The 26,430-nt window shown below is 41.0% G+C and overlaps 1 protein-coding gene across 1 annotated transcript in view; it reads left to right on the top strand.

Moving 5' to 3' along the window:
• Positions 1-6,063: 6,063 nt before the first annotated feature.
• Positions 6,064-26,430, top strand: part of add1 (adducin 1 (alpha)) — a 45,072-nt gene continuing 24,705 nt past the window's right edge. Inside the window, exons 1-10 of the mRNA XM_052104449.1 lie at positions 6,064-6,230; positions 20,284-20,485; positions 21,208-21,370; positions 23,393-23,544; positions 23,648-23,728; positions 24,670-24,819; positions 24,996-25,139; positions 25,242-25,340; positions 25,467-25,640; positions 26,000-26,347. Coding sequence (XP_051960409.1) covers positions 20,291-20,485; positions 21,208-21,370; positions 23,393-23,544; positions 23,648-23,728; positions 24,670-24,819; positions 24,996-25,139; positions 25,242-25,340; positions 25,467-25,640; positions 26,000-26,347 — 1,506 coding nt within the window. The 5' untranslated portion in view covers positions 6,064-6,230; positions 20,284-20,290. The remainder of the gene's footprint in view (positions 6,231-20,283; positions 20,486-21,207; positions 21,371-23,392; positions 23,545-23,647; positions 23,729-24,669; positions 24,820-24,995; positions 25,140-25,241; positions 25,341-25,466; positions 25,641-25,999; positions 26,348-26,430) is intronic.

The raw sequence follows: 26,430 nt of genomic DNA, 5'->3' as shown, positions 1-26,430 counted from the left end.
CGCACCGAATCACGAAGCGACAAAGTGAACCTTTTTTTAGGGTAAATGTCTATTTTTTTATTCGCCCGGCAAACAAAAGCTCCAAACCGATAATATATAAGCTTTAGATCACGTGTCAGAAGCCGATGAAGTTACCAGAACTAGAGCAACAGGTGGCACTAAAGCACAGAAAGCTGTTCACCACCGACATTATACTCTGAAGAATCTCGAGGAAGAAATCCTGAAACAACAGTGAGGATGTGTATTTCATTTGCATCAAATGCCTTAAAAAGTGAAACATTTATGTAACATGCCAATTATATTGCTGCATCATTGCCTTGCATCCCCTTTAAAAAATAATTTGATCTTATGTGGATTGTCTTTATAATTTATTCCATATTGCTGCATTGTTTTGCCTTTACATTTAATCTGACATGAGTTCTCTTATATCTTTAATATAAAATATATTGTATCACTTTTTTAATAAACAACTTTACGGATCTCAAGTGTTTTTGACTTGATTTATTGCTTGCACTCTTGGAGCGTTTAAATTTCATCACATTTCACATTAGTAACATGCAGTGATTTGAGCAAATATAACACAAGTAGATGTGCATGGCAATAAAATACAGCCAAACATTTCATGTCATTATGAGTGTGCATTACTCACAATTATATACAGCATGATTGACAGAGGCATACAATCAGTGTTGTTCCACATGATAACATGTTTTAACCATTAATATTATTGTTTACACTCGATTCTTTCGAATCACCCCTCAGATTGTGTATTCATGACAATGCTGTCAGTCAACTTGTCCAGCATGTGAACTGAAATACTTTGTGAAGTGTCTCGCAAAGTTTAGAGAAATCCATTGTATTTTTCCGCTCTGCTTTCTAGAGAATCGTTTGCTTGTTTGTTTTGCAAACTTGTCAAGTGGTTATTTCTTGAAGGGCAGACCAGCTCAAAGGTGCATTGAGACACCTGTGATGAGGAGGAGTGCGGGGCCGGGCCGTGAGGACACACGGCCCGCCCTGAATTGGTCTAATTAGCCAGGAGTGGGATAAAAACGAGCCGGAGGCGCCAGTTCGAGAGAGAGAGAGAGAGAGAGATGCACACGTCCACGTTGCATGTGTGTCTGCATGTTTGTTTCGTGTTGAGTTTTATTATTCAACTTTACGTTGACTGTTTAGCCAGTTCCCAACTCCTCCTTGCCCATCCCCTTACCACGTTACACAACCTTATCGGGGTAAAATGACATGTCGATTAGCGCCAGCAATTGTAAAGGTGTGAATGTGCTGACGGCAAACATTTGTTAAGCTTTCTATGGAAAAGGGCCGTTAACGTCTCGTAATTGTGTCCCATTTGGTGTCCCATTTGGTGTGAAAAGGCCTTAAGAGCAGGGCCACCGCTGGCCAAATTGATGCCCTATGTGGAGCTCTGAGATCGTCGGATGGGGGTGGAGGAGTTGGTGGTGAATGTGAGGCGCGGTGTGAAAGTTGCGAAGTGCGGGCCGAGCGCTAGGCGAAAGTGCGAGCCAAAAGTCTGTGTTCCGCGACTGCTACCGGGTCCTTGAATAACGTATAAAGCGTGAGTAAGGGTGGAGTGGAGTTTCTGGTGCCCCCTAGGGAGTTGGTGCCCTACGCAGACTGCGTAATATGCATATGGGCCACGGGTGTAATGCTTAAGAGTCACTTTTCATGCAAGACAGCCAGCATTTTAAATAGATCGATATAAACATTGAAACTACTTTTTTCACAAATAACCACTAGATGGCGCCATAAACATGTGAAACGTACAAACCATCGGTTGATTGCTCATCAGCTTGAACAGAGAGTGAAACGTCAAACGTTGTTGTATCATATTTCATACACTCGGCTTTATTGGGTTAATCATCAACTATGCATCATATATAGATTCTATAGTGCAGTGCATATGCATTTATTGTTACATTTATTAATTTAGATTCTACAAATGAGGTGAAAAAACATGAGCAATTTATCATACACCGCTTGAGCGAATGTGAGTTGTAGAACAGAATATACATGTGATTATATATAATTTGGAAGTACTGGTAATGGTTATGGATGTTATGTTTGTATTACAAGTAGAAATGACCCTTTCCTTTGCAAAAGATACTTACAATTTGATGAATCTACCAATGCTGTTCTTCTGGTCCAGTTTTAAATGTTCTCTGAATTCACATGCAGATTCTGTTGCTCCCTCCGTCAGTCCCTCCTTCTGATTGAGTTTGGATTCATCTTTCAATGCTGTTTCTTTTTTCTGTTTTTCGTTTTCTTCTGTGACATGTTGTTCTTTTACTTCTCTCTCGATCTGATTTTTCGTCATTTTAATGTCTTCAAGTTTGTAGGTCACAAAACTCACATTTATCTCAAAGCTCCAGATGAGATTGAACAGAATTGCACACTCTAGAGCTGCAAACACAGAAAAATACAAAGTATCATTATTTGAAATGACATGGGTTAAGCCATGACTGATCAAGCATCATTATTGAGAAACCAGTTGCATCAGTAAACTGTATTTAATTCCTAAGCGACTTACCAAATAGGAATAATACATTATAAGCGATTCATCTTAAGGAGACAGCGGTACGAATAGTGCGGCATTACAAAGCTTCACTAGCATCAGAAGAGTAGTATCCAAATAGTTACAATTAAACAAAACTTTAGCTATTCCTGGCAAAGATGCAACACACAAGCTAAAACCTTCCCGAAACATTCTCCAAACCTTAAATACATTCATGCATTCTCAGGCAATGTCAGAACTCACCTTAATCCACATCTGAAAACAGCAGTTGCTGGAGATTTCTAGTTCTGATTTTTCAGTCTGTGCTTAAAGTTCACACTGCCGTTGAAACATGATCAACCAGGAAAAACCTGAGAAAATAGATCTGATGTTATAAATAGCCTCAGTGATGCAAGACGCTATTGGAGAAAGTAAGTGAACAGGTTTGGCTTTCTTTTATAATCCTCTTGCTAATGTTTGACATGAATGTTGTTGACACATCTGTTAATATTTAGCACAGTCGTTCCAAATAAAGAGCTTGGGCACACGTCATTCAATTGCAAAAATTTGGCTATTTTTAATACCACATTACAAAGTCAGTTCTCAGGATTGGGTTGAGCAAGACTGGCAAAGTAATGGCAATAAATTCCTTGAATTACAGAGCTACTTGCATGAATCACGATGCATGCACTCCAATCACAATGGCAGCATCAGCTTTCAAAATGTACAGAAAGACAATTAGGAATTCAAGGAATGAATTTCCTTTTGTGTCATGTTAGCTGGCACAAATACGACAAACTACAAATCAGTAAAACAACACCCACAATCTTATAAATGCTTTATATGGTAAAACCAACTCAGCTGCTTGAGTGGGATCCATATGCAAAGTTTATTAATAGTTCCTTAGTGTAATACAAATAGTAGAGTCACAACTAAACAGAAGATACAGGAACAAAATACACTCATGTGAGCCTTTAAAATACATATAACCACTCAGTATTGAAGCCCTGAGTACAGCATACAAGACCAAACAAGTTGCATTTGAATGTCATGAGAGTTTAATAAATTACTGATAAAACTGACGTAATGGTTACCAGTGAAAGTGTTACAATGGAGTGAGAGTGGCGACCTCGTTTGGTGAACTTGAGAACGGAAAAACATGAGTGTGATTGAACACATGCTCCCAACCGGGGGGGGGGGATAAGCCCTGCGATAATCAAAACAATATTTATACCATGATCAATGGAAACATGTAAATGCTTCACACTGCAACCCCCGATGTTCACGCCAAATCTGCCCCATTGCTCCCAACACTATGAAAAGTGCTACAGGTTCAGTACAGACACAGTGAAACATATATGTGATTATTGCACATTTACACTATTCATTTTTGTAATGCGTATGTGTAACGGGAGCCAGATTGTAGATAGCTGTGCAGTGTGTAAACCTCACTCTCCTGACCTCAAGAGGCACACTAGCGACTGACGCTAGGGGCTGTAGCCTTTGGCAGCCTTGTTAGCACACCTCCCACATCGGAGACACCGGTTCGAGTCACGTTCGGGGCGAGCAGGGCCAGTTACATTGGTGCCGTGACCCGGATGAGGGTGAGGTTTAGGGGATGAGTGTAACGGGAGTCAGCTGATAGATAGCTGTGCAATGTATAAACCTCACTCTCCTGACCTCAAGAGGCACACTAGCGACTGACGCTAGGGGCTGTAGCCTTTAGCAGCCTTGTTAGCACACCTCCCACACCGGAGACACCGGTTCGAGTCACGTTCAGGGCAAGCAGGGCCGGTTACATATGTTTCTAGATGATGTTGTGTTCTGTTTTTTTACTGTGAATATTCTTTGACTCAGTATTTACGGCAACACCAAAATAAATTTCTTGCAGCCTGTATATTGTGTATTGTGTATAAGTTTAATTGCTAGTTTTGCTAAAGTTTTAAATTGCTTCCAAAGTTGGGAATCCAATTAAAGGAATTTTCCAGGTTCAATAGCTGAACTGAAAAAAAATCATGTTCACGTTAAAATCATATTAAAATGATTGTAATGTTAAAAAAAAGGCTTACTGACCTTATCTGTATGAAGTTATATTCAATAGTATAACTTCGTTGTCATGACAACTAAACCCCATTATCCTAGTATTTAATATTCACACAGATAAGATTCATTAATTAAGTGATTTTATCAGAATGAAATCATGTTAACCCATACAATGTTTACATCTTCTGGAAATACTTTTGAAACAGTGTGCATTTTGACACTTGCCCCACCGAGAGCGAGCAACATTATAGCAACCACGAGGAGGTTACCCCATGTGACTCTACCCTCCCTAGCAACCGGGCCAATTTGGTTGCTTAGGAGACCTGGCTGGAGTCACTCAGCACACCCTGGATTCGAACTCAACTTCCCAGGCCCCAATTTATGCCCCCAATAAACGTTGGGCCAGTGGAAATAATTTGTGGTGGTAATATACATTTTGACACAAATGCTGTCGAATGATCTCAACTTGTAGTTAATACAAGGCATGTATTACTATTGGCATTAAAGCTAATTCTGATTCTGGTTCTACGTGTAATCTTTTCAGTAACATAATGTAACCTACTGAAAGAAAACTACATCAGGGTTTCTCTTAGATTGAGCCAATCGCCTTTAAACAAGGTGTTTCTGTTGCGCTATGAATATTGCCCTGTTTGTTTTGAGCCCGCCCCAACAATGTCACTCAACCAATGGCGTGAGTTGGGGGCGGGGCTATCGCTTTGTTTGCCCAACGGCAGACCAGCGGCGTAGTCAGAAAGCTGTTTTGAAAACTAAGTTTATTCTTGCAATTCCGCTTGGTGGCGCAGAAATTACACACTTCAGTTTTAATTGTCAGTCCCCAAAGAATTCTTGCAAATTCAACCAATCTCCGCATTCATAAATATGAGGGAATTCAAAAATGTAAATCTGAGGGAATCACATCGCTTTCCTTCATGTTTCACAGCGGCAAAATACACGTTTGAAAAGCTTGAAGCAGCCGCAACATATATATATATATATATATATATATATATATATATATATATATATATATATATATATATATATATATATATATTAGATCAGTGATTTGCTTGTATATGTATATCAGATTATGTAATAATTGCAACGGGCCCAAAAATTCAGGACAAAGTGCCGCGAAATCCTGGTGGGACTGAATTGTAGTCCACTTTTTAGACTATTTAGATTTGCTACATGTAAAATTTGAATCGTAAAAGTTCTGTTTCGAATATCTAATAATTAAAAGGGCGCTAATTTCACATACTGAAAGTTTCAATATCATATACACCCAATAGCCTCACAAAACAAAACAAAAACACACTGAGCCTGATGTTTACAAAGAGACGGGCGGCGGACAACGGAACCGCCCATATTAAGGACGATCTGACCCCGCCCATCACCCAATGTGGGTGTGGTATATCTAACGCTCTGGGAGAAGAGCTTTGGCTCTGCAAACTGATAATGAGATGTGGGCGGGCGTCCTTGTGACGCTAACCAATCAGAAGGCTCTTCGCCTCAGCGAGTCCAGAGTGCCGCGCCCCAGTGCGAGACGCGTACGGAGAGAAACAGACGGTTGCAGAAAGAAACAGTGAAAACAAACCCGTTACCGGAGAAAAGCTGCGAGTTCTCCGCCTGTCCCTCGAGTAGCTGACCATTCCTGCGGCACATTTACTCCCAGATAAGCGTAAGTTTTCTCCTCATTTTCATTACCGCTGGATTATTCTCCTCGGGATTCAGTCGCGCGGCCTGAGCGTTAGCGCGCGTGCTAGTGGCGTTAGTGCTCGGATTCTGCAACATGAACGCGTTACTCAAGTATGATTTCCTCATATTTGATTTCTTTCTGTCGTTCGACAGTTTTCTATCACGATCGCGGCTCTTGGTAACGTATATTCGGTGAAAGAGGTGCGTGGGGCGAGCGTGCGCGCGCCCACCCGTGGGGCCCGGACAGCAAAGTCGCGCGACGGTCACTGCAGCGGTGCACGCGCATAGAGGAAAATCTTGATTATTTTTAAACCATGAAAGTTTACATGTTTTTTTTTTTTACAATTGCAATCATTTTGCATTTCTCATAATGCAGAAAGACTGCAGGAAACGCAGTTTACTGACAACATTTAGAATATGTAAGATATTTCACAGCATGATATATTTGGCACGTTTGCATTAGTTTGTGCTGATACCTTGTCATATGCTTTCAGTGGCATGCATGCTGCTTCTCCTCATTTGCTTAAAGTAATACAATTTGAACTAAGGGGAAAAGTATTTATGAGTTTGATGCTGTATTATTAATGAATAAGAGCTCTTTTGTTGTGTATGCTGAAAATGCCAATTATTCTGACTCTTTAATTGTTTGAGTGGGTTTTGAATACACATTAGTGTTAAAATTGAGACTAGCTCAGTCATTCCTTCTAATGGTCTCCTTCTACCTCTCTCTCTATCCATGACTCTCTAGAGGGATGAAAATGTGTTTCTGATTTTCATCTCACGTTGTTTCATTTTTCCCTCTTTCTCTCTTTTTCTAGATTGTAGAGGTATGTAACTTGGTTTATATGCACTATTCAGTGGCTCATGGTCACATTTGGACCCTGCTGTGTGCCAGGAATAATGCACACACCCCTCCGTGCCAGACATTCCACAAATACACAACATTGCAGAGAGAAATGTTGCATGATGGTTGTCAGTTATATTTTGACTACAAAATACAAATCTGTGAAGGGAAAATATGAGTGTTTTATGCTTAAAAAGTAACGTCACTCATAAACACAACTAGGGCTGGGAGATAGGTAAAAAATATGTTATCGATAATCACCTTAAAATATTGCAATATCTGATTATATCGTCTCCCCCCTGCTGAGGGTCATTCGGGGGTTTTCCTGCATAGAGGATTACTAGGCTGCTACCTCCATCAAATTTTGTGCTGTCTACAAAACTCTGGTGGGTGTCTTCATGGAAAACACTAACAAATGTTGACTTGGTGGATTGTCAACAATAATAGTAAAATAATTCCATTGTCGAATAGTCGCTTGGTGTAATTTAACGTAACGTGAGATCATATAAATCTATAATGATGACACTGAGACGAGAGGAGCGCTGCAGCTCGAGTGTCTGATAGAAACACGGATCACAGCTTTGCGATATATCTTTATTTCATCCTTCATTAAAGTAGTTTATTAAAATACGGGAGTGTGCCATTTAAATAAACACAAACTCCAAAACTGTCATTCTCTGTGTGGTCAGAGCCGCTTCAACCAGTCGCGAAAGAGACACAATCTGAGTGGGAGTCGAGACCGGGAGATATTTAAAGTTCTGCCGGCTGATGCACACTCGAACACGGAGACGCGCGTGCGTCTCTCACCCCCGCTGTCTGCAGCTCGCAATGTCATCATCATGATAAGATCAATCTTATGTGAAAAATAACACTAAAATGACAACAACAATAAATGTTTTGGATGGACAAGATTGACAAATGCTTATCAATAATAAAAAAATGTTTACAGTGTTCAGTGACTAAAATGTCAATATGACTAATTGTAATCAGTTTTCATTGACTAAAACTACATTAAAATGCCCAGACTTTGTCAACTAAAACTTGACAAAAAAAAACTAGGATAAGGTTGACTAAACATGATAAAAACTAAAAAGGACATTTGACACCGTGACCGGACTAAGACTAAATAAAAAAACAGATGACAAAATTAATACTATTATTCAGTTGCCAGGTCATTAGGAATTAATGCAAAGCCAAAGTTTACGTGTTCTTAACGTCACTTTTTTGATAAGTATGATACCACTTCCACCCCATTTTGAGCCAAGAAAACCCCTGATATTTAATATTTTTGCTTTATAGATTTTACTTTAAAATTTGAAACATTTATTGAAATATTTATAAATTCAAATTGCACTTTAAATGAAACTAAAATAGCAATTAAAATAATAAAGTAATATAAAAATCGTATATAAACATTTTCCCAAATCCAAACATTTACGTCTCCAGCTCCATTTGCCATCACGCAAGTATTCGTCTGTGACAACTAATAGCCTAAAAATTAAGAACTAAAGAAATGTATAAATATAAAGATAACAATAATTATTATAATAATCATCATACTTAAAATTAAATAAATAAGCCATTTACCTATAGAAAGTTCAATATAACCCACATAATTTCTACATTCAAACATTTGTTAATTCACTTAGTCTGAGCATATAGTTTTTATATTAGGTGTAAGCCTAATAAATTCCCTTGTGTTCCCAAAATAATGTTGAGAAATGTGTGTTATCGAATTTTGTTCACATTGCGTTTCGTTAATACAGTTAATGCTGCCTAAAGAAAAGAAAGTACTACTAAATTTTAGGATCATGGTGAACGTGGTCTTGTATTATGTTATGATTTAATTACATTCATCTCTGTTTCTTTAAGACAAAGATATATTTGAGCGAACCTTCAGAGTTGCGTTCACAATGCGTGTTAAGCGCGAACTGCTCCGTGGAAGTAAAGCAAACTTAACTCACAGCACCTCCTGAGATGGTCTGGGCTGTTTTGCAGCATTCTTATACACGACACTGTTCTTCCAGTAAATTAGACACGAGCATTGGCTTTTCTTTTGTCTGTTCTTAAAAATATAATAAAGTGTGTTGCTTCAAGCGGTTGTCTTTTTGTTTAACAGCATTTCTTGCTCAGAGACGTCTTCACCACTATTGCAGGCAGATGAGCAAACTTACCCGCTCATGAAAACATGCATTTGGACGAGGCGCTTTCAATTGCGAATAAGGAGCTGAATTCAGTCCTGTTGTGTTTGGCGGGTGGACATTTCACACCCTGAACTACTGTTTAATATGTCTGGCGACTTCCGAGATCCATGTTTTTTTCCATTTACTGATATTGTTTGTCATCATCTGTCAATGAATGTCGAAATCGACATCGGGAGATTTGTAAGACATCGTCGATATACAATAACATCGCCCAAACCTACACACAACCAGTGACTTAATCCAACCCCCATCACACACACACACACACATTTACACACAAGATATGCATTCACACCCTCCCTCACATCTGTGTAGTGTTACGGGTGAGATAATTCACACACTTCCTCTTGCAAACTGGGTCAATGGGGAAGTTCTTCATGAATTAGTGATAAGATTAAAATGTATGCATTTTAAACCTCTGGGCGGCTTTAAAGACACAGAAGTACATTTTGGTCTTAGAGTTATTCCTTGAATGAAGATTATTAGGTGACACTGTATTCATGATAAATCCTAGAAATGTGAGGAAAGCGGATTTTAAAAACATGGTTTTTAAAGGGATATTTCAGGTTCAATACAAGTTAAGCTTAATCAACAGTATTTGGAGCATAATGTTGATTACCACAAACATTTCTTAAAATACATTTAGGTTACAGTGAGGCACTTAAAATGGGAAGGTTCAAAGGCAGTTTTTGGGGGATTACAGGGTTTATGGCATTACGTCTTCATGGCAATAAAGTTGTAAAATTGACTATAGCTTTACACAGAAATGGTTAGTGATTTTATTACACTAAAATCATGTTTACACACATTGTTTACGACTTGTATCTATACATTTAAAACAGTGAATATTTTAATGTTCACGTATTGGCCCATACATACTTCCATTGTAAGTGTCGCACAGATTTTAGCTTTTTTTTTTTTTTAAAGAAAAGGAAGAACTAGTAAAAAATGTTTTGTGGTAATCAGCATTATGCCTTAAGGTGATTGAGCTTTACATGTATTGAATGTGGAATATTCTATTAAGGAATTGTGGGAAGTGGTTCTTTAGCCCTATTGGGACGGGACTAGTTTTCCCAGAGGAGGTTAAGGAAATTCGTGTTTCACAGATGTACTTCGATGACAACCCCCTATTTGGACGCCAGTTATTTTACATTGGGACATGAGGTAATTCCAGCATTTTCATGGGGTAGTCAGTGATTTTATTGCCATCCGAAATGTCTGTTTTTCTCCCACCTCCCACGAGAAAATTTCCAGCCGAATTATGTACTGTTTTTTTAACAAAAACCAAGGTCGTGTGGTATTTTAATTACTGTCCACCATTTTGGAAATCCAATTGGAATCTTTGCAAGAATTGTGTGTAACACAGTTAAAGGATGGGCAAGGAGGAGGCGAGAACCAGCTTGTCAACATAAATGATAATTTAATTAAACTCAAAACACACAAACATCAATACACACACATGACGGACATGCCCGTAATTCTCTCTCTCTCGAACCATCGTCACCTGCCGCCTTTATCCCTCGTGCGCCTCATCAGGCCGATTGGGGACCGGGCGCGCGATATTCCGACCCGGCCCCGCCCCCCTCCGCTCCACACTCATCCCGGTGTTATCTCAGGCCGGGGTGCCACCGGCATGACGTACACCCCTCCTATCCCTGGGGCGTGGTGTATCTTGCGTCCCGCGTGGTCATCCCCGCCATCCTCGCCCTGGTAGGAGACAGGAGGGAAAAAAACAACAACAAAATAGGCGAGGGAAAAGGCCAACACGGTGCGAAAGGGAGAGAGAGAAAATGCTCACTCACCGGTTCTCTGATGTACCGTCGCGTGGTCCTCAAACACTCCTCCACACTCAGGCGGACGACAGCCGCTCCAACCCCGGGCGAACCGGAGTCAAACCTTCGACCCCCAGCGGGCAGAACGCCCCTCCGCTTTTCTGGCAGCAAATGGGGACACTCCTCCGCCACTGGCAGCGGCCCTACCGCTCCGGGCGGTCGGAGAGTTTCTTCCCGCCTCCCCTCGCGGACGGCGGTCTCCCTCAACCCCTCTGCGTCTCTGGGGACGGCAGGGCACTCCTCCGCCCCCGGCAGCGTCTCCCCCGCTCCAGGCATTCGGGGTATCCAATCCCCATTTGCCCCGCGGACGGCGGCCGTTCCCCGCATCCGGGCGGTCGGGCTACTCCATCACCCGGCAGATGGCAGCGGCGCTCCCCAGGGTGGACGGCAGTGTCGAGGACTCTGCAACGGGCATCCCTCCTCCTTCCCGGGCTTTCGGCACCAATGTAACACAGTTAAAGGATGGGCAAGGAGGAGGCGAGAACCGGCTTGTCAACATAAATGATCATTTAATTAAACTCAAAACACACAAACATCAATACACACTCATGACGGACATGCCCGTAATTCTCTCTCTCTCTCGAACCATCGTCACCGGCCGCCTTTATCCCTCGCGCGCCTCATCAGGCCGATTGGGGACCGGGCGCACGATATTCCGACCCGGCCCCCGCCCGCTCCACATTGTGGCTTGTGCCGTATGTGAAAATGGACACTGTCAATGTCTGCAGCGCAGTTCCCTCATACATGCTTTGACAATTTTATTTTGACTTTAGCGTAATTCCAAACGTAATTGAACGCAAGTACAGAGGACATGGTTTGTGGATTGAGGAATTTTCCAAATAAAAAGCACAACTTGAATCATGTGATCGGCGAATAGTCTCGCTCGTCTCCCGTGATTTAATTGTCATCCGACGCATACGTTTTATCACAGAGGATCCATGCAAATATACTTTTACAGACGTCGCCCTGAGAAACAATTGCTGTCCGAATAGGGCTTGTTAAACAAAAATTTCCATAACCTCCTCAGGGAAAACTAGTCCATTCCAAAGAGGGCATAATACTTATTTTATAAATGTAAACACACAATGGACACTGTGTTGTTTATATTAGTGATGAGCCGATATATCAGTCAAGCCAATTAATCGGTCGATATTTGAACCATTTTGAGATTATTGCCATTGATTGGTCGAATAAGAGAGTGTTAATTCTCTTCGGCATCGGCCAGTGAAACCCCAAATTAATATTTAAGGATGTTGCAATTTTTAAAAACACAGTGAAATACTTAAGATATAAGTGGATTTTGAATCACATGAATGAATGAATCACATAACCTCTAAATTCTGGGCTTTGACAATCAGATTTCAGTCATCGCAGTCTCTCTATGATCGCCTGCTGTCTTAAAACGCTGCCAGGGTTTTGTGGGACGGGTCCTGGTGGGTTTTGGCCCTCATCTGAGCCTGCTGGTGTGCTAAAGATTCAGATTCGGCTATTCAGGAACTGTCAAGAATTTGTTATAGATGCAGGAAATTCATGCAGTGAGATTTGGCACATTTACATTCATTTGCCTAAAACTGAAGGAAGATTTTGGGTCATATTTAAAGACCTCATGAAATCATTTTCCTTCCTGTGTTGACATATTTCCTGTTGAAACAGGAAGTTTGGCCAAACAGCCCGTAGCATTGTTTTGCTACTTACATTCTCATTTTTGAGAGCATTTTAATTGACAAAAATCTGTGTAGTGTCATGAATAGTTTATGGTCTATTCTCCCGGAAGATAAACATTGTACATTTAAACATTTTAAAGCTGCTAAAAGGTAAATTTGTCCATTTTAGCAATACACATGCATAAATATGGCCTTAAAAGCCAGTGTTTAAGGAAAATACACCATTTGTTGAAAGTTTTAACTCATGTTGTAATCGATATTGTTGTTTATGATCTCTTGGGCTTCACCATTAGACAGTCTCTGGCCTGTTTGACCAATTAACCTTTCCAGATGTTTCCGTCAGTCCTCAGTTACGGCCAGAGAGAGACAAATAGTTAGAACAGTTCTAATAACATGTTACCAGAATAAAAGAAAGGATAAAATAACCACTTAGGGGGAGAGACGGAGATAATAAGCTGTAGATCTGTAAAATGCACGTCTTTTCCATTGGGCTGCATGGAAGATTTCAGGACTGAGCTGTTGGAAGTGTTTCAGTGAGTGGGCAGAAAACGGGACTGAAGGACCAAATACCGTGTTACATAATCCTACAGGTTTCCATGGAAATATGACTTATTTCCATGGCAACTACAGTCATGCCTACACATCCCTGCGCTCTTAAAACACATGAAGAGTTTAATATAACTCTTCATAAATCTCTGCATCAAATGACCATCATGTCTGTCTGCAATGATAATCTATCTGCATTTAAATGAGTTCAGCTAAGCGCTGTAAAAAGATTGTCTCTTTTAGGGGGGGGATAGGCTGTATAATTGATCATTTGTTGTTTTATGGTCTAATATGTAGGTGTCAGAAAGTGTTTCCAGTGAGAAACCCCAAGCGTTTTGTGTTTAAACAGAATAATATAATTGGAGGACATTTGTCGGGGGCCGCCGCACAGGTCAGTATGTCTAGTGCTTGTCAGACAGTGTCAAAGGTTATGGAACCAGGGGCGTAAGAACCATTATAAGTTCCCCTCGCTTTAAGAAATAATTAAATTCACCCCTGCCCACTTTTAGAGAAATAATAATTACATTTATTTTGATTAATTGTTATGCAAGGGGAAAAGGTGCAGCCGTTTCTAAGCCTTTAAGACCCAGGGGAAACCTCTGCCAGCTGGTTGCTTCAGCAGTGGGCAGGACTAACTAAAAAGTGCTAATCCCATTGGCTAGCGCCCACAGTCAACAGTGTAGACAGAGAGGTGTCACAAGCCTCTGAAATTGTCCAGGTAAGATCATATTTGACATGGGCATTAAGGATTTTTTTTTTTTGTGCTTTGATTCTTTGATTCTGGCTGTCTGGGCCAATATTTGAAAGCTCTCATTAAATTATATGAGAATTATTTTGATTAATATGGCAATTTTCATTCATACATGGTTTCTACGTTTTGGTTGTAATTATTAAAGTTCTATCATAAAAAATGCTGATGTTTCTTAAAAGTTCAGTTGATATACTTTCTTTCAAACATATCACTTATTCTTAAAAACATATTGTAAAAAAAAAAAAATCTACAATTCTTTAAAACTATCGTCTTGTGAAAAGAGGCTGATGAGATTAAGAATGTGTCCCCCCAGTTTTCAGATCGTTCATATACCCCTGTATGTAACCCATGTTTGAGTACTATAAGTGGTATTTTAAGGACTGCCTCACAGTTTGTAAGGGATTCTTGTTGAGTAACTATTTGAGTAAGTGCAATAGCAGTGTGTTTGTACTGTAGATACACTCACTGAGCACTTTATTAGGAAGACCTGTACACCTGCTTATTCATGTGAATATTTTGCCAGGTTGTGTATCCAGCACACAGCGGTACAGGTTCGGGAAAAATGAGAAATTGCGGGTGCAGTACAAATCTGTTAAAACACACAATGGACAAAGGAAAAACTTTCCATGGTTTGAGATCATGGACTGTGTGCTGGGACATCATCCCGGTTCATCTCGACTCTACTCTCTTTACTTTTGTGAGCTTGCGTTTCCACTGCAGTTTAGTGGGATTATAGGCTGATCATCATAGTTGCGCCGCCTCTACTGCCGTGACATCATCTTAAATGCGACGCAAAACAATAACACGGACGCTTCCACTTTTCCTTGATGGTTCTGCAGTCCCTACACTGTTGGTAGGTCCAGTGGTAGCCGCGTCTCAGCTGTACGTCCAAATGATACTGTTATCGCTGTAGCTAACATTAGAACTAGCGGGTTGATGTCCCGTGTCGAAAACCAGTGACTCTGGTAGTGACGATTCTCTCTGACCAATCAGTGATCTGCAGGATTATGACATCACATTTAATATCGACTCTGCTTGCTTGGAACCTCGACCAAGGTGGTACTAAAAAAAGTACCTATCCACAGTGGAAACCCCCAAAAAGCAAGCTGAGTCGAGTTGTACCATGCAGTGGAAAAGCCCCATTAGTGGAGAGACCACGTGGGACACTACGGCAGTTGCAGTAATAAACTGTCAACGCTAACTTATGCTAGCTAATGTTTACAAACGATATAACCTCGATATTCTAGATAACATAATTCCTCATGAGCTACCCTCTTGCTTGTGAAATGGGCAGGGTGTGTAACGTTGGGACCAGGGCTGCGTACTAAGGTCGGGATTATGGGCAACGCTACGGGTCTATTGGCACGATGATGAGAACGCAGATCGATTTTGGTCTTGAGGTTTGAGGCTATTGGCCCTGGCTGGCCAGTTGATAGCCATGGCTCGCTCTGGCTATTTTGACTCTGATCCAGACTAAAGCTGCTGTCAGCTGTGTGCAGTGGGTGATTTGGGGTAAAAGCCTGTTCAGTCTGAAAGAGTCACTGCATTTGTCTGCGACTAATGCTAAAATCAATCAGAACCGCTGTGGAAAAACCAATAGCTGCACTTAATGTTCCAGTTTGCATGGGACTCTGGGAAATGCTGGAACAAGGTTTAAAAGTTGTTGAATTTTGGTGGAAAATTCAGCAATGACAGTCACATCATGATATTACACGGTTTGTTTAAAACAAAAGTATTTTAGTTCAAACAGACTTGTTTAGAGTTCGCTGTGAGGGGCATCACGGACTGTAGTTCCTTTCTCCGCAGGAAGAGACTGTCCAAATACAGGAAACATGGCATGATGTGTGGTGTTTTTCCTGTGCTTTATTCTCTGTTGAATTTATTTGAGCTTTAAACCCATCAGAAGTCAGTGTATATTATACAAGTATGCAAAAAAGGCCTCTGTATCATCTGAACACGTCCAAAGGCTTTGTATGATGGCGGTGGAAACTAAAGCATCTCAATGTCAGCACAGTTACCAGGGAGATGAACACAGAGGCGCTGCACTGCTGCCTCACAGTGATTCACATTCTGAGAGAGAGTGGGAGGAAATTTTGGAGAGGTCATGAGCGAGAGGGAGGCATGCTGGGAAGTCTTAGTCTTTATGTTAAAAACTGCACTCTTGAGAGAGCGAGAGATGGATGAATTGGGAATGTGCATTTTGGTCATTTTGTATGATTGAGTATTTGGAACCGGGCATAAGCCTAATGGATTGAGTTCTGTCTGTGCCAGCCTGGACTTACAGAGTCACGTTACTATACCAACATTTCTGCAAAATGTTTTTTTCATGGCTCCTAAGTATTGCGTCAGTATCCTGGTGAACTTTTACTCAAATCATGGGTAAAACGGCTGATTATCCATACATAAACACTTTCTCTTCGCCCCTGTTCCTCACACAGTGTTATCTTATGACATCTAAACATAACACATTCTGCATAACTTGTAAGGCCAGGGTCCGAAATGAACTATTAGCCTTCCAGCCAAGGTTGCTGACATTTGGATTTTTTTTTCCAGCCAGTCAGATTTCATAGATGCAATTTAAATGTCATCAATAGGGGTTCTTTACTGCGATTTGGTACGAATGCGTTCATATGAGCAGCGAACCGCACCAGAGTTCACATGAACCGTACCCTGGACCACCTTTTCAAGCGGACTCTTGTTTTGGTTCCCGGGTGCGCACCCATGTTCGCATCATCCAAATGAACCGAACTTTGACGTCATTCGAACCTGGATGTTCACTAAAAGTGCTAGTGTGAAAGCACCCGTAGTCTGTTTTTACACTTTATTATAGATTGTAAAGTTCTGCCGCAAGATCAATTGATCTTGTTCAATTTGAAGTTCTTCAACTCTGAAATGCTGCTGATTAAAGAGAAACAGTGAAGCATATTTCTGTTATTGAGTCTCCTGGTGTGGCTGTAACTTTTCAATCAGAGCAGCTGTCCAGAGCTCCAGGGTTTTATTACTCAATGCTGCAGTTATTTCCTGCCTTGGCTCTGTTCTGGGTTGAAATGAGCAGGCTGTGTGGAGTGTAGGGTGTGTGTTACGATGCATTGCAGAGTATTGACCATGTCTTGTTGCATTGGATATGTTGTGTTGAGTGTTTGCAGTGGTTCAGTTTTTATGTGGATTTGGAACATCAGGAATCGGGTTTCAATCAGCTTTAAACCACTTAGACACACAAAAGACATTAGACAATCAATAATGCTGATTCAGACAGACAGTCGGCTCTATCTCTCTACAGCCTCACAGTATAATTGATTTCGCCTTCAGATACTCTTTGAAAGTATATATAACACTAGGGATTCACCGATATGAAAACATTTGACCGAGACCGATTTGAACATTATTTTGTCATCAGATTGTACTTTGGAATTATGCTTTAAAAATGTAAAAAGAGGTACAAAAGCTTTTTATTGTTCTAACAATAAATAATTTCCATTGAACATGGATTGGATCTTTTGAACACATGACAGCCCAACATTTTAAAGAGAGCCACATCAAGAAAAAAGGTTATTTTGTACTTCTAAAACATTTTTGCACTTCTTTAATAAAACTCACATTTGACATGTTTATAATATAATGCATATGTTCCACAGAGATGTGAACAGCATCATGGAAAAATAAAGTTACCAAAGGAGCAAAATGCCCTTTTTAAGTTCTATCATGGTGTAATGGATAATGCCATCCAGATGTCAAGCCGTTAGAGGGCGCCGCTTGCTTACACAATGCTGACAGAAGCACTGATTGCAGTCTATTTTTAAATGCAGCATTTCAAGCTTTCATAATCACGCAAGACCATATTGCAATTTCAATCTTAACTCAATCAAACGTACAGCCTTATTGGATTCCATACCATTGTCTCAGAAGTCAAAGTTTGCTGGTTTCAAAGCGTTTTGAAACATTTATCCTCATCATGTAAAAGTGCCACTTTCACAACTGTCACGTCTGTAGCGACGGTTTTTCCTCACTGATGTGAGAACGATTATAAATTATATATTACCTGTTCTTAGAAGTGCCAACCCTTCTACATTCTGTTGCAATCATTATTTTCAGATTGTGCATTTGAATTCAAAGAGTTTTTACAAAGTGTGTTGATAATTATAAATGAACAATATGTTTTTCACATTGGCATTTCCATGCTTAAAACTGATTTGCCAATGGTTTTAATTTGATCAATAATTGGCTGATAAATATTGGCGGCCGATATATCGGTCAGAGTTTCCGCTAGAAAAAAATGGTGCCGGTCAAAGTGACCGGCAGAGGTTTCGTTTTACGGACATTTTGATGATATGCCGGTCAAATATATCGCCTCTTAATTAGTCAAGTTGAGGAAAACTGGAGGCAGTCTATGTAACTTAAAAAATGACACAATCAGGCCGTATAGAATGCAACATATTATTATTATTAGCTTAACTTTCAAATAGACGAAAAAAAAAACATGAACGTCCGATTGGCGTCAATCAACGCCAGTTGTTTTTTTACTGTGGTTTCACACACATTCACTTTTTGAAACATTGAGGCACGCGGATGTACCTAATACAAATAAATAAAACATCTCCAGTTAACTAGCAGATCATTCATTTAGTCCGTTATTAAATAAGAGATCTAGCGCTAAAATCTGTTGTTTTTTAAATCAAGCTGAGCGCTCGTGTCCGCTGCTATCAGTTGCATGGACGACGCGCTGCGCGAGTTGCGCAATCTTCACTAGGACGCCGTTTCAATCTATCGCCGTTCGGAGACTCTCTATTAATTCCGGTGAAATCACAAAATAAAATGCACACAAACGTGTCCCTGCTTGATATAGACTGTAACCATGCACTGACGAACATAGGCTATTCAGTTTTGATGATAGAGAAAAAAACTGCACGAATGCGCGGATTAGAAGCACTGATCTATCTATAATGAGATGTTCCTGATTCACCATCGTCTGGCCTCTGAAAAAAGCTTTTAAAGCTAGTCTGCCTGGGCCTGGCCATATTTGAAACGTCTCACTCAATCGCTTGTTGTTTAGGTCTATATTGCAGCCGCTTTTAGGCGTGCGCTTTATTTGAAATGCAGCATGCGATGTTGTTTCATAACTATCAAACGATAGAGCCTGTTCCTTTATAACATAGCAAGAGATCGGTGTATTTTTGCTTTATACATTTTAGGCTTATTCTCAAATTCAGATTGTGTTAGGGGGACGGGATTATTAGGCAATTTTAATCGGACAATTTGACCGGAGAGATTTAATTTTGTCGGACATTTAATTTTTTTTACCGGCCATTGTCCGGTAATTACCGGACAACGGAAACCCTGATATCGGTGCATCTCCATATATCAGTGCATCTCCATATAACACTGTTGTTATTTTTTGTGCAAATAAGGTAACGGTTTATTGGAAGTAATTGTGTATGTTTGTCATGCTTGTTTTGATGCTGGAACATGTCTTTAAACGGTGCATCTTGTTGACTATTAAATAATGGTTATCTAGTTGCTATGGCAGCAGCGGTATTTTGGATGGAATGTTAACACCCACTGGAATGCACTCAATGTCCCCCACCTCGATTCTCTGTCTCCTAAACATCACACTTGTGCTTTTTCTGTCCATTAAGCAGAGAGAAGATATTATGTCCACAGCACTCAACAGTAAACAACCTGTTATAACCACTTAAACACACACACTGCTGGTAGAGCTGCAAACATTTGACTTTTTAACTCCACACAGTGTAGCATTCTGTTCACTTTTATGCCTTTTTAATAGTTTTAAAATGGTTCTAAGTGGGTGAATCTCTGTGTTATACTTTCACATCCATGCTGTTTTGAAACCTTTGCACCAGGTGGAATCTGAACAGCGGAAAGCAGCAGGGAGCTTCCTGTTTGTGACAGTCATATTAACATATGTTTAGCTAATGCAAACATTTACAGACATGAGAATATAAGTTTTACCCATCATAAATAAGCTCTTATTAAAGTCTTATTTCAGGACGTGTTGACTCGCTCAGAATTTTATTATTTCGTGCTCATACAGTCTGTCCTAATAAATTATTCAAGATCAGGATAAGTGCGTCCTAAATCATAGAACATTGAAAACAGAATGCTAAAGGTTCCCATATTTTAGTGTTCATAGTTTTCAGTGTGCATCTGTGCATGTCTGACCTCTGACCTCTGTTGCAGGTGTGCAATGAACGGAGACTCAGGTGCAGGGGTGGTGACGGCACCCCCGCCCACCAACCCCCCTCACAAGGAGCGTTACTTCGACCGTGTGGACGAGAGCAGCCCAGAGTACCAGCGAGAGAGGAACATGGCTCCAGACCTCCGACAGGACTTTAACATGATGGAGCAGAAGAAGAGAGTCTCCATGATTCTACAGAGTCCAGTGAGAGCACAGCGCACATGAATATAGATACACAAAGATGTATTATTCCTCTTTGGATAAAAGCGTCTGCCAAATGAACTCCCCAGAAATCTGTGTTTACATGATATTTCAATTAATCGTGTTATTCTCTGATTTTTAAGTCAAACCATAAAGAGTCAAAATGCAACTTTTTAAATTGAGGCATTTCCGAGTTAAATTAAATTTGGCTGGAAAATGGGGTGGGATTTGATTATGTCTTTCAGGATTTGACTGGATCTTCAAATGTGGGCTGTGATGTTACTAGTTAATATTATTTTTCACCACATGCACTGATTTTGTTCACAGTTAGAAAAGATATATATATATATATATATATATATATATATGAAGAAGGTAAATTATCACTGTCTGAAATAATGTCTTTATAATAAAGTTAATTTATGTGTTTATGAGCTGACAGTGAAAGACGTTATTTTGTAATAATGCTCTCCTGATCTAAACACAGTCTCTGGGTTATAAACTCTTGTGTAGATGGTGCAATACAGTTCATTCCACCCAATAAAACCCCTCGTGACCGACATCAGGATCTTCCCTGCAGTCATCTGTCCATCTGTGTGTGTTTGGAAACACACTGGGATTCTGTTTATCGAAGCAGAAAGTCACAAGAAGAATAAAGACAGTCTTTATCTTGTGAGAGAGAGGTATAGTTATGAGTGTAATAGTGTGTGTTATTGTGTGTTCAGGCGTTCTGTGATGAGCTGGAGTCTCTGATTCAGGATCAGATGAAAAAGGGTAAAAACCCCACCAGTCTGCTCGCCCTGCAGCAGATCGCTGACTTCATGACTACCAGCGTCCCCACCATGTACCCCGCTGCACCACAGGGAGGCATGGCAGCCCTCAACATGAGTGAGTATGGAAAGAAACACACACACCGTTCCTAGATTAGATTCGGTCACACACACGGTGTCCTTACCAGGTTCTAACATTAAGTAATTGGTCACTGAAAGCGATAATACTGCACAAATGTATAGTGGAGCAGGATTTTGGACCTTGGCTTGGGTCGATTTCCTTTTTCACGCATCGATAATCTGAAGATTTTCCCACTTGATGCTTGTTGCACAATAGTCTTTCTTTTCAAACATATTTCTCAACACAACTTTGGAAAAGTGTGAGTGGCCAGGTAAATTAAAGGGGATCGCACACCGGAGGCAACTGGCGGACAACATGGCTCTTTCTAAAATTCAAAAACATTATTTTCTATGAAGGATGGTACGCACACACCACCAACGCTCGCCGTCAAAGTGCCACGGAGCTATCTTGCATAGTCTTCCATTAAATTTGACCCAAATAATTATCAAAGGACAACGTTTATTTACTCTTATCCATCGCTGGATGATATACTGTGATATTGTAATCTTTCATATAGCTTACAAATGGGCTAGTCAACTGGCAGCCTGAGGACCAAATCCGGCCCGCCATTTAACTTTGTCTGGCCCTCCAACTGATTTGATCAAATTGTCTCGCCATCTGAAATACCAGAGTTCTCTCTGTGCAAAACTCAGCGTTCATAGGCGCAAGCCTCAGCAAACAGAGGTGAGTTAAACAATGCACAATGGGATGTGCAACAGCATTCAGCCGTCATCAGTTGTCCAGACTGGAGCGCGCGTTTGAGCTTTTCCGGCGATAGTTTAGTTACACTGCTTTGCTAAACATGGTTCAAACCGTTTAGGTGAGCATTTGATAGCGTCTATTTCAATCAGTTGTATTTATATAAATTTGCCTAGTTGTGTGGATTGCGGTCATATCTTCAGTTGTAAAAAATTATAACCGCAGTTGTGACAGAATTGATGTAGTCAGCACATATGCACATTTTGCAACAAAAGCAATCGATTATGAAAACTGAACGTTCAAAGAAAATGTGCTGAAAATTTTGCTTTTATTCACTATTCTTGAAGTGTCAAACGACCGTGTCTCATCTGTTCAGGGTCTGTAGGGCTTGGAAATACTTTTTCCTCATAACGATGGCCATTATGGCGAAACTGTTCAATTTTTGTTTCATTAGACCAGAGGACATTTCTCCAAAAAGTAAGATCTTTTGCGCCATGTGCATTTGCAAACTGTAGTCTGGCTTTTTTATGGCGGTTTTGGAGCAGTGGCTACTTCCTTGCTGAGCAGCCTTTCAGGTTATGTCAATATAGGACTCGTTTTGCTGTGTATATAGATACTTGTCCACCTGTTTCCTCCAGCATCTTCACAAGGTCCTTTGCTGTTGTTCTGGGATTGATTTGCACGTTTCGCACCAAACTGTGTTCATCTCTAGGAGACAGAATGCTTCTCCTACCTGAGCGGGACGATGGCTGTGTGGTCCCATGGCGTTTATACTTGCGTACTATTGTTTATACAGATGAACGTGGCACTTTCAGGCATTTGTAAATTGCTCCCAAGTATAAACCAGACTTGTGGAGGTCCACAATTGTTTTTCTGAGGTCTTGGCTGATTTGTTTTGATTTTCTCATGATGTCAAGCGAAAAGGCACAGAGTTTGAAGGTAGGCCTTAAAATACATCCACAGGTACACCTCCAGTTCAGTACACCTCCTATCAGAAGCTAATTGGCTACTTGTCTAAAGGCTTGACATCATTTTCTGGAATTCTCCAAGCTGCTTAAAGGCACAGTTAACTTAGTGTATGTAAACTTCTGACCCGCTGGAATTGTGATATAGTCAGTTTGTAAACAATTGTTGGAAAAATATTGTTTGGTGCTTTGTGTCACACCTAGTTAGGACACTGTGGGTTGGCATATATCATCATTAATGTATTTGATTTCCACAGTTACTAATTTCCAATTTTTGCTCCCTGTCTCTGCTTTACTGATGGTTTCTCTTTTTTAACCCCACTAACAGTTCTGGTTTACATTGGTTTGTTTATAGGTTTGGGGATGGTGACTCCAGTGAATGACCTCAGAGGTTCAGACTCCATCGCCTATGAGAAAGGAGAGAAGCTGCTGCGCTGTAAACTTGCTGCATTCTACCGTCTCGCTGACCTTTTCGGCTGGTCTCAACTCATCTACAACCACCTGACTGTGAGTTTTACGTGCAAAACCAAACATCAAAACTTACCTTACACCGATGTCCCCATCACGACTCAACAGTGAGTTTTAAATATCTCTTCTGGTGTTTCTACAGGTCAGGCTGAACTCAGAACAAGAACGCTTTCTGATTGTACCTTTTGGGCTTCTGTTCAGTGAAGTCACCGCCTCTAGTCTGGTAAAACCCTGCCTTTAATAATTTTTTGCTACCTGATTGGCTCTCATAAGACTAGAATCAGACTTTAAATGCTGAAATTATTGTTACGTTCTATATCTCTTACAAAGCTCTTTACCTAGAGTCAAAAGCTAATGTACCTGTCAGATTTGAGGTCTGACAAATGTCTGTTACATTATGCATCATATTTCATTTAATTTTGATGTTAATGAGTTTGAACCCCTCATAATCATTTGAGACTGAACTTTAATCCATTTCAAGTACTGTTGGAGAAGATAATTGAGGAGAATTGTTTATTAGTGACTACTACTTCTATATAGTAGCATATATATTTACTTCTATATTTGTGGATTTAAACAATGATAATGAAAGTATTCTGTGATCCTCACAAATATTTTAAGATCTCTTTTGGGCATGGGGCCTGTGCAGCGAGTATTAACACTGACTATCACCCCTGGAGTCACGAGTTTGAATCCAGGGCATGCTGAGTGACTCCAGCCAGGTCTCCTAAGCAACCAAATTGGCCCGGTTGCTAGTGAGGGTAGAGTCACATGGGGTAACCTCCTCGTGGTCGTGATTAGCGGTTCTCGCTCTCAATGGGGCGTGTGGTGAGTTGTGTGTGGATCGTGGAGAGTAGCATGAGCCTCCACATGCTGTGAGTCTCCGTGGTGTCATACACGACGAGTCACGTGATTAGATGCACGGATTGACGGTCTCAGAAGTGAAGGCAACTGAGACTTGTCCTCCGCCACCCGGATTGAGGTGAGTCACTACGCCACCACGAGGACCTACTAAGTAGTGGGAATTGGGCGTTGCAAATTGGGGAGAAAATGGGATCAAAAAATATAAAAATCTCTTTTGGGCCAGTCTGAGATTTGAAGTACCCAGACGTAATGAAGTATAAGTGTGTTGCCTGTATTTATTTGCATTTTGTGTCATCTTAGGTGAAGATTAACCTTCAGGGGGAGATTGTAGATCGAGGCAGCACTAATCTGGGTGTGAACCAGGCCGGCTTCACCCTCCACTCTTCCATCTACGCTGCCCGTCCTGACATCAAATGCATTGTGCACATTCACACGCCCGCTGGTGCAGCGGTACGACGCTTAAAAGATCTGATGTTTTTGTTCTGTAGGGAAGCAAAAACTGTTCACAGTTGGTCTCATGACATATTCCTGATATTACATTTAATGCACTCAGATCCTCAGCAGCAATAGAAATGTAATAAATTCTAATGAATCTCATAAGGATTGTTTTTCAAACGCTTTTCCAGGTGTCTGCGATGAAGTGTGGTCTGCTGCCCATCTCACCGGAGGCTCTGGCACTGGGGGAGGTGGCGTACCACGATTACCATGGTATCTTGGTGGACGAGGAGGAGAACGTCCTCATACAGAAAAACCTGGGTCCCAAAAGCAAGGTAACACACACCTTCTAATGTGAATTTCAGACTTCTGGTTGTGTTGCGTATCTAAACTCGGATCAGAATAAAATGTGCATTAAAATCAATGATTGTGTTCAGGTGCTGATTCTGAGGAATCACGGTCTGGTGTCTGTTGGAGAGACAGTCGAAGAAGCTTTTTACTACATTCACAATCTGGTCACAGCCTGTGAGATTCAGGTACCTGTCAGTTTAATTAGTTTTAAGAGTCATTGTATTTCCAGTAGAATCTAAAGGTTGATCTTTGCTGCTTTCTATTGCATACCATAATGCCCATTTTTTTTTTTTTCTGGTATGAAATTCTAGGTACGCACTCTCGCCAGCTCCGGTGGACCTGACAACCTGGTGATGTTGGACCCGGGGAAGTATAAATCTCGCCCACATCACCTTGAGCCAGCTGGAGACGGGTCGAGCCCGCACCCAAAGTGGCAGATCGGGGAGCAGGAGTTTGAGGCCTTGATGAGGATGCTGGATAATCTGGTAAACTGGGCACGAAGCAAACTTACTTAAAGCATTTCAAATGCTCTTTCTGTGTGTTTGTTTATATCAGAGGCATTGTTTGGCTGGCAGCCCAAATAAGATACTCCAATCCCATATCCAAATTAATCCTATCTTACGCAAAGAGTAATTTTAGTTGTTTGTAGCGTCAACCGCAAAAATCTCCATCGCTTATGATGTATTAATTCACTGACTGAACAAACGGGTTCATGCACTTGCAAAATAACAGGTTGGACATCAGTCATAAAGATTGTATTTTAGTTTTACTGTTATTGGCAATTCTGTGAAGAAATTTAAGTACAGTCTTCTCTCTCTCTCTCTCTCTCTCTCTCTCTCTGCAGGGCTTCAGGACTGGTTATCCATACCGTTGTCCGGCGCTGCGTGATAAAGCTAAAAAGTACAGTGATGTTGAGATCCCCCCATCAGCCACAGGCTACTCGTACACTGAGGACAGTGACTCGGGTGCGCGCTCCCCGTTAAAGCACAGCTTTCAGCGGCAACAGCGGGACAAGACCCGCTGGCTAGCCTCCGGGCGGCCCGACGAATCAGCAGAGGAGGGGCAGGATGGCAGCGGTAGCCCCAAGGCGAAGACTAAGGTGTGGACGAACATAACACACGATCACGTGAAACCCTTGCTGCAGTCTCTCTCGTCCGGTGTCTGCGTGCCAAGCTGTATTACCAACTGCTTGGTCTGTGACTACCTTATTGTTCATAGTTTAGAAACGTACTGCTACAGAGCTAAAGATGGCAGCTGGTTAGCACCCCGACACCA

This window comes from Xyrauchen texanus, chromosome 34 (genome assembly GCF_025860055.1).
Source record: "Xyrauchen texanus isolate HMW12.3.18 chromosome 34, RBS_HiC_50CHRs, whole genome shotgun sequence".
Lineage (NCBI taxonomy): Eukaryota > Metazoa > Chordata > Actinopteri > Cypriniformes > Catostomidae > Xyrauchen > Xyrauchen texanus.
This window is presented reverse-complemented; position numbering and strand designations above follow the sequence as displayed.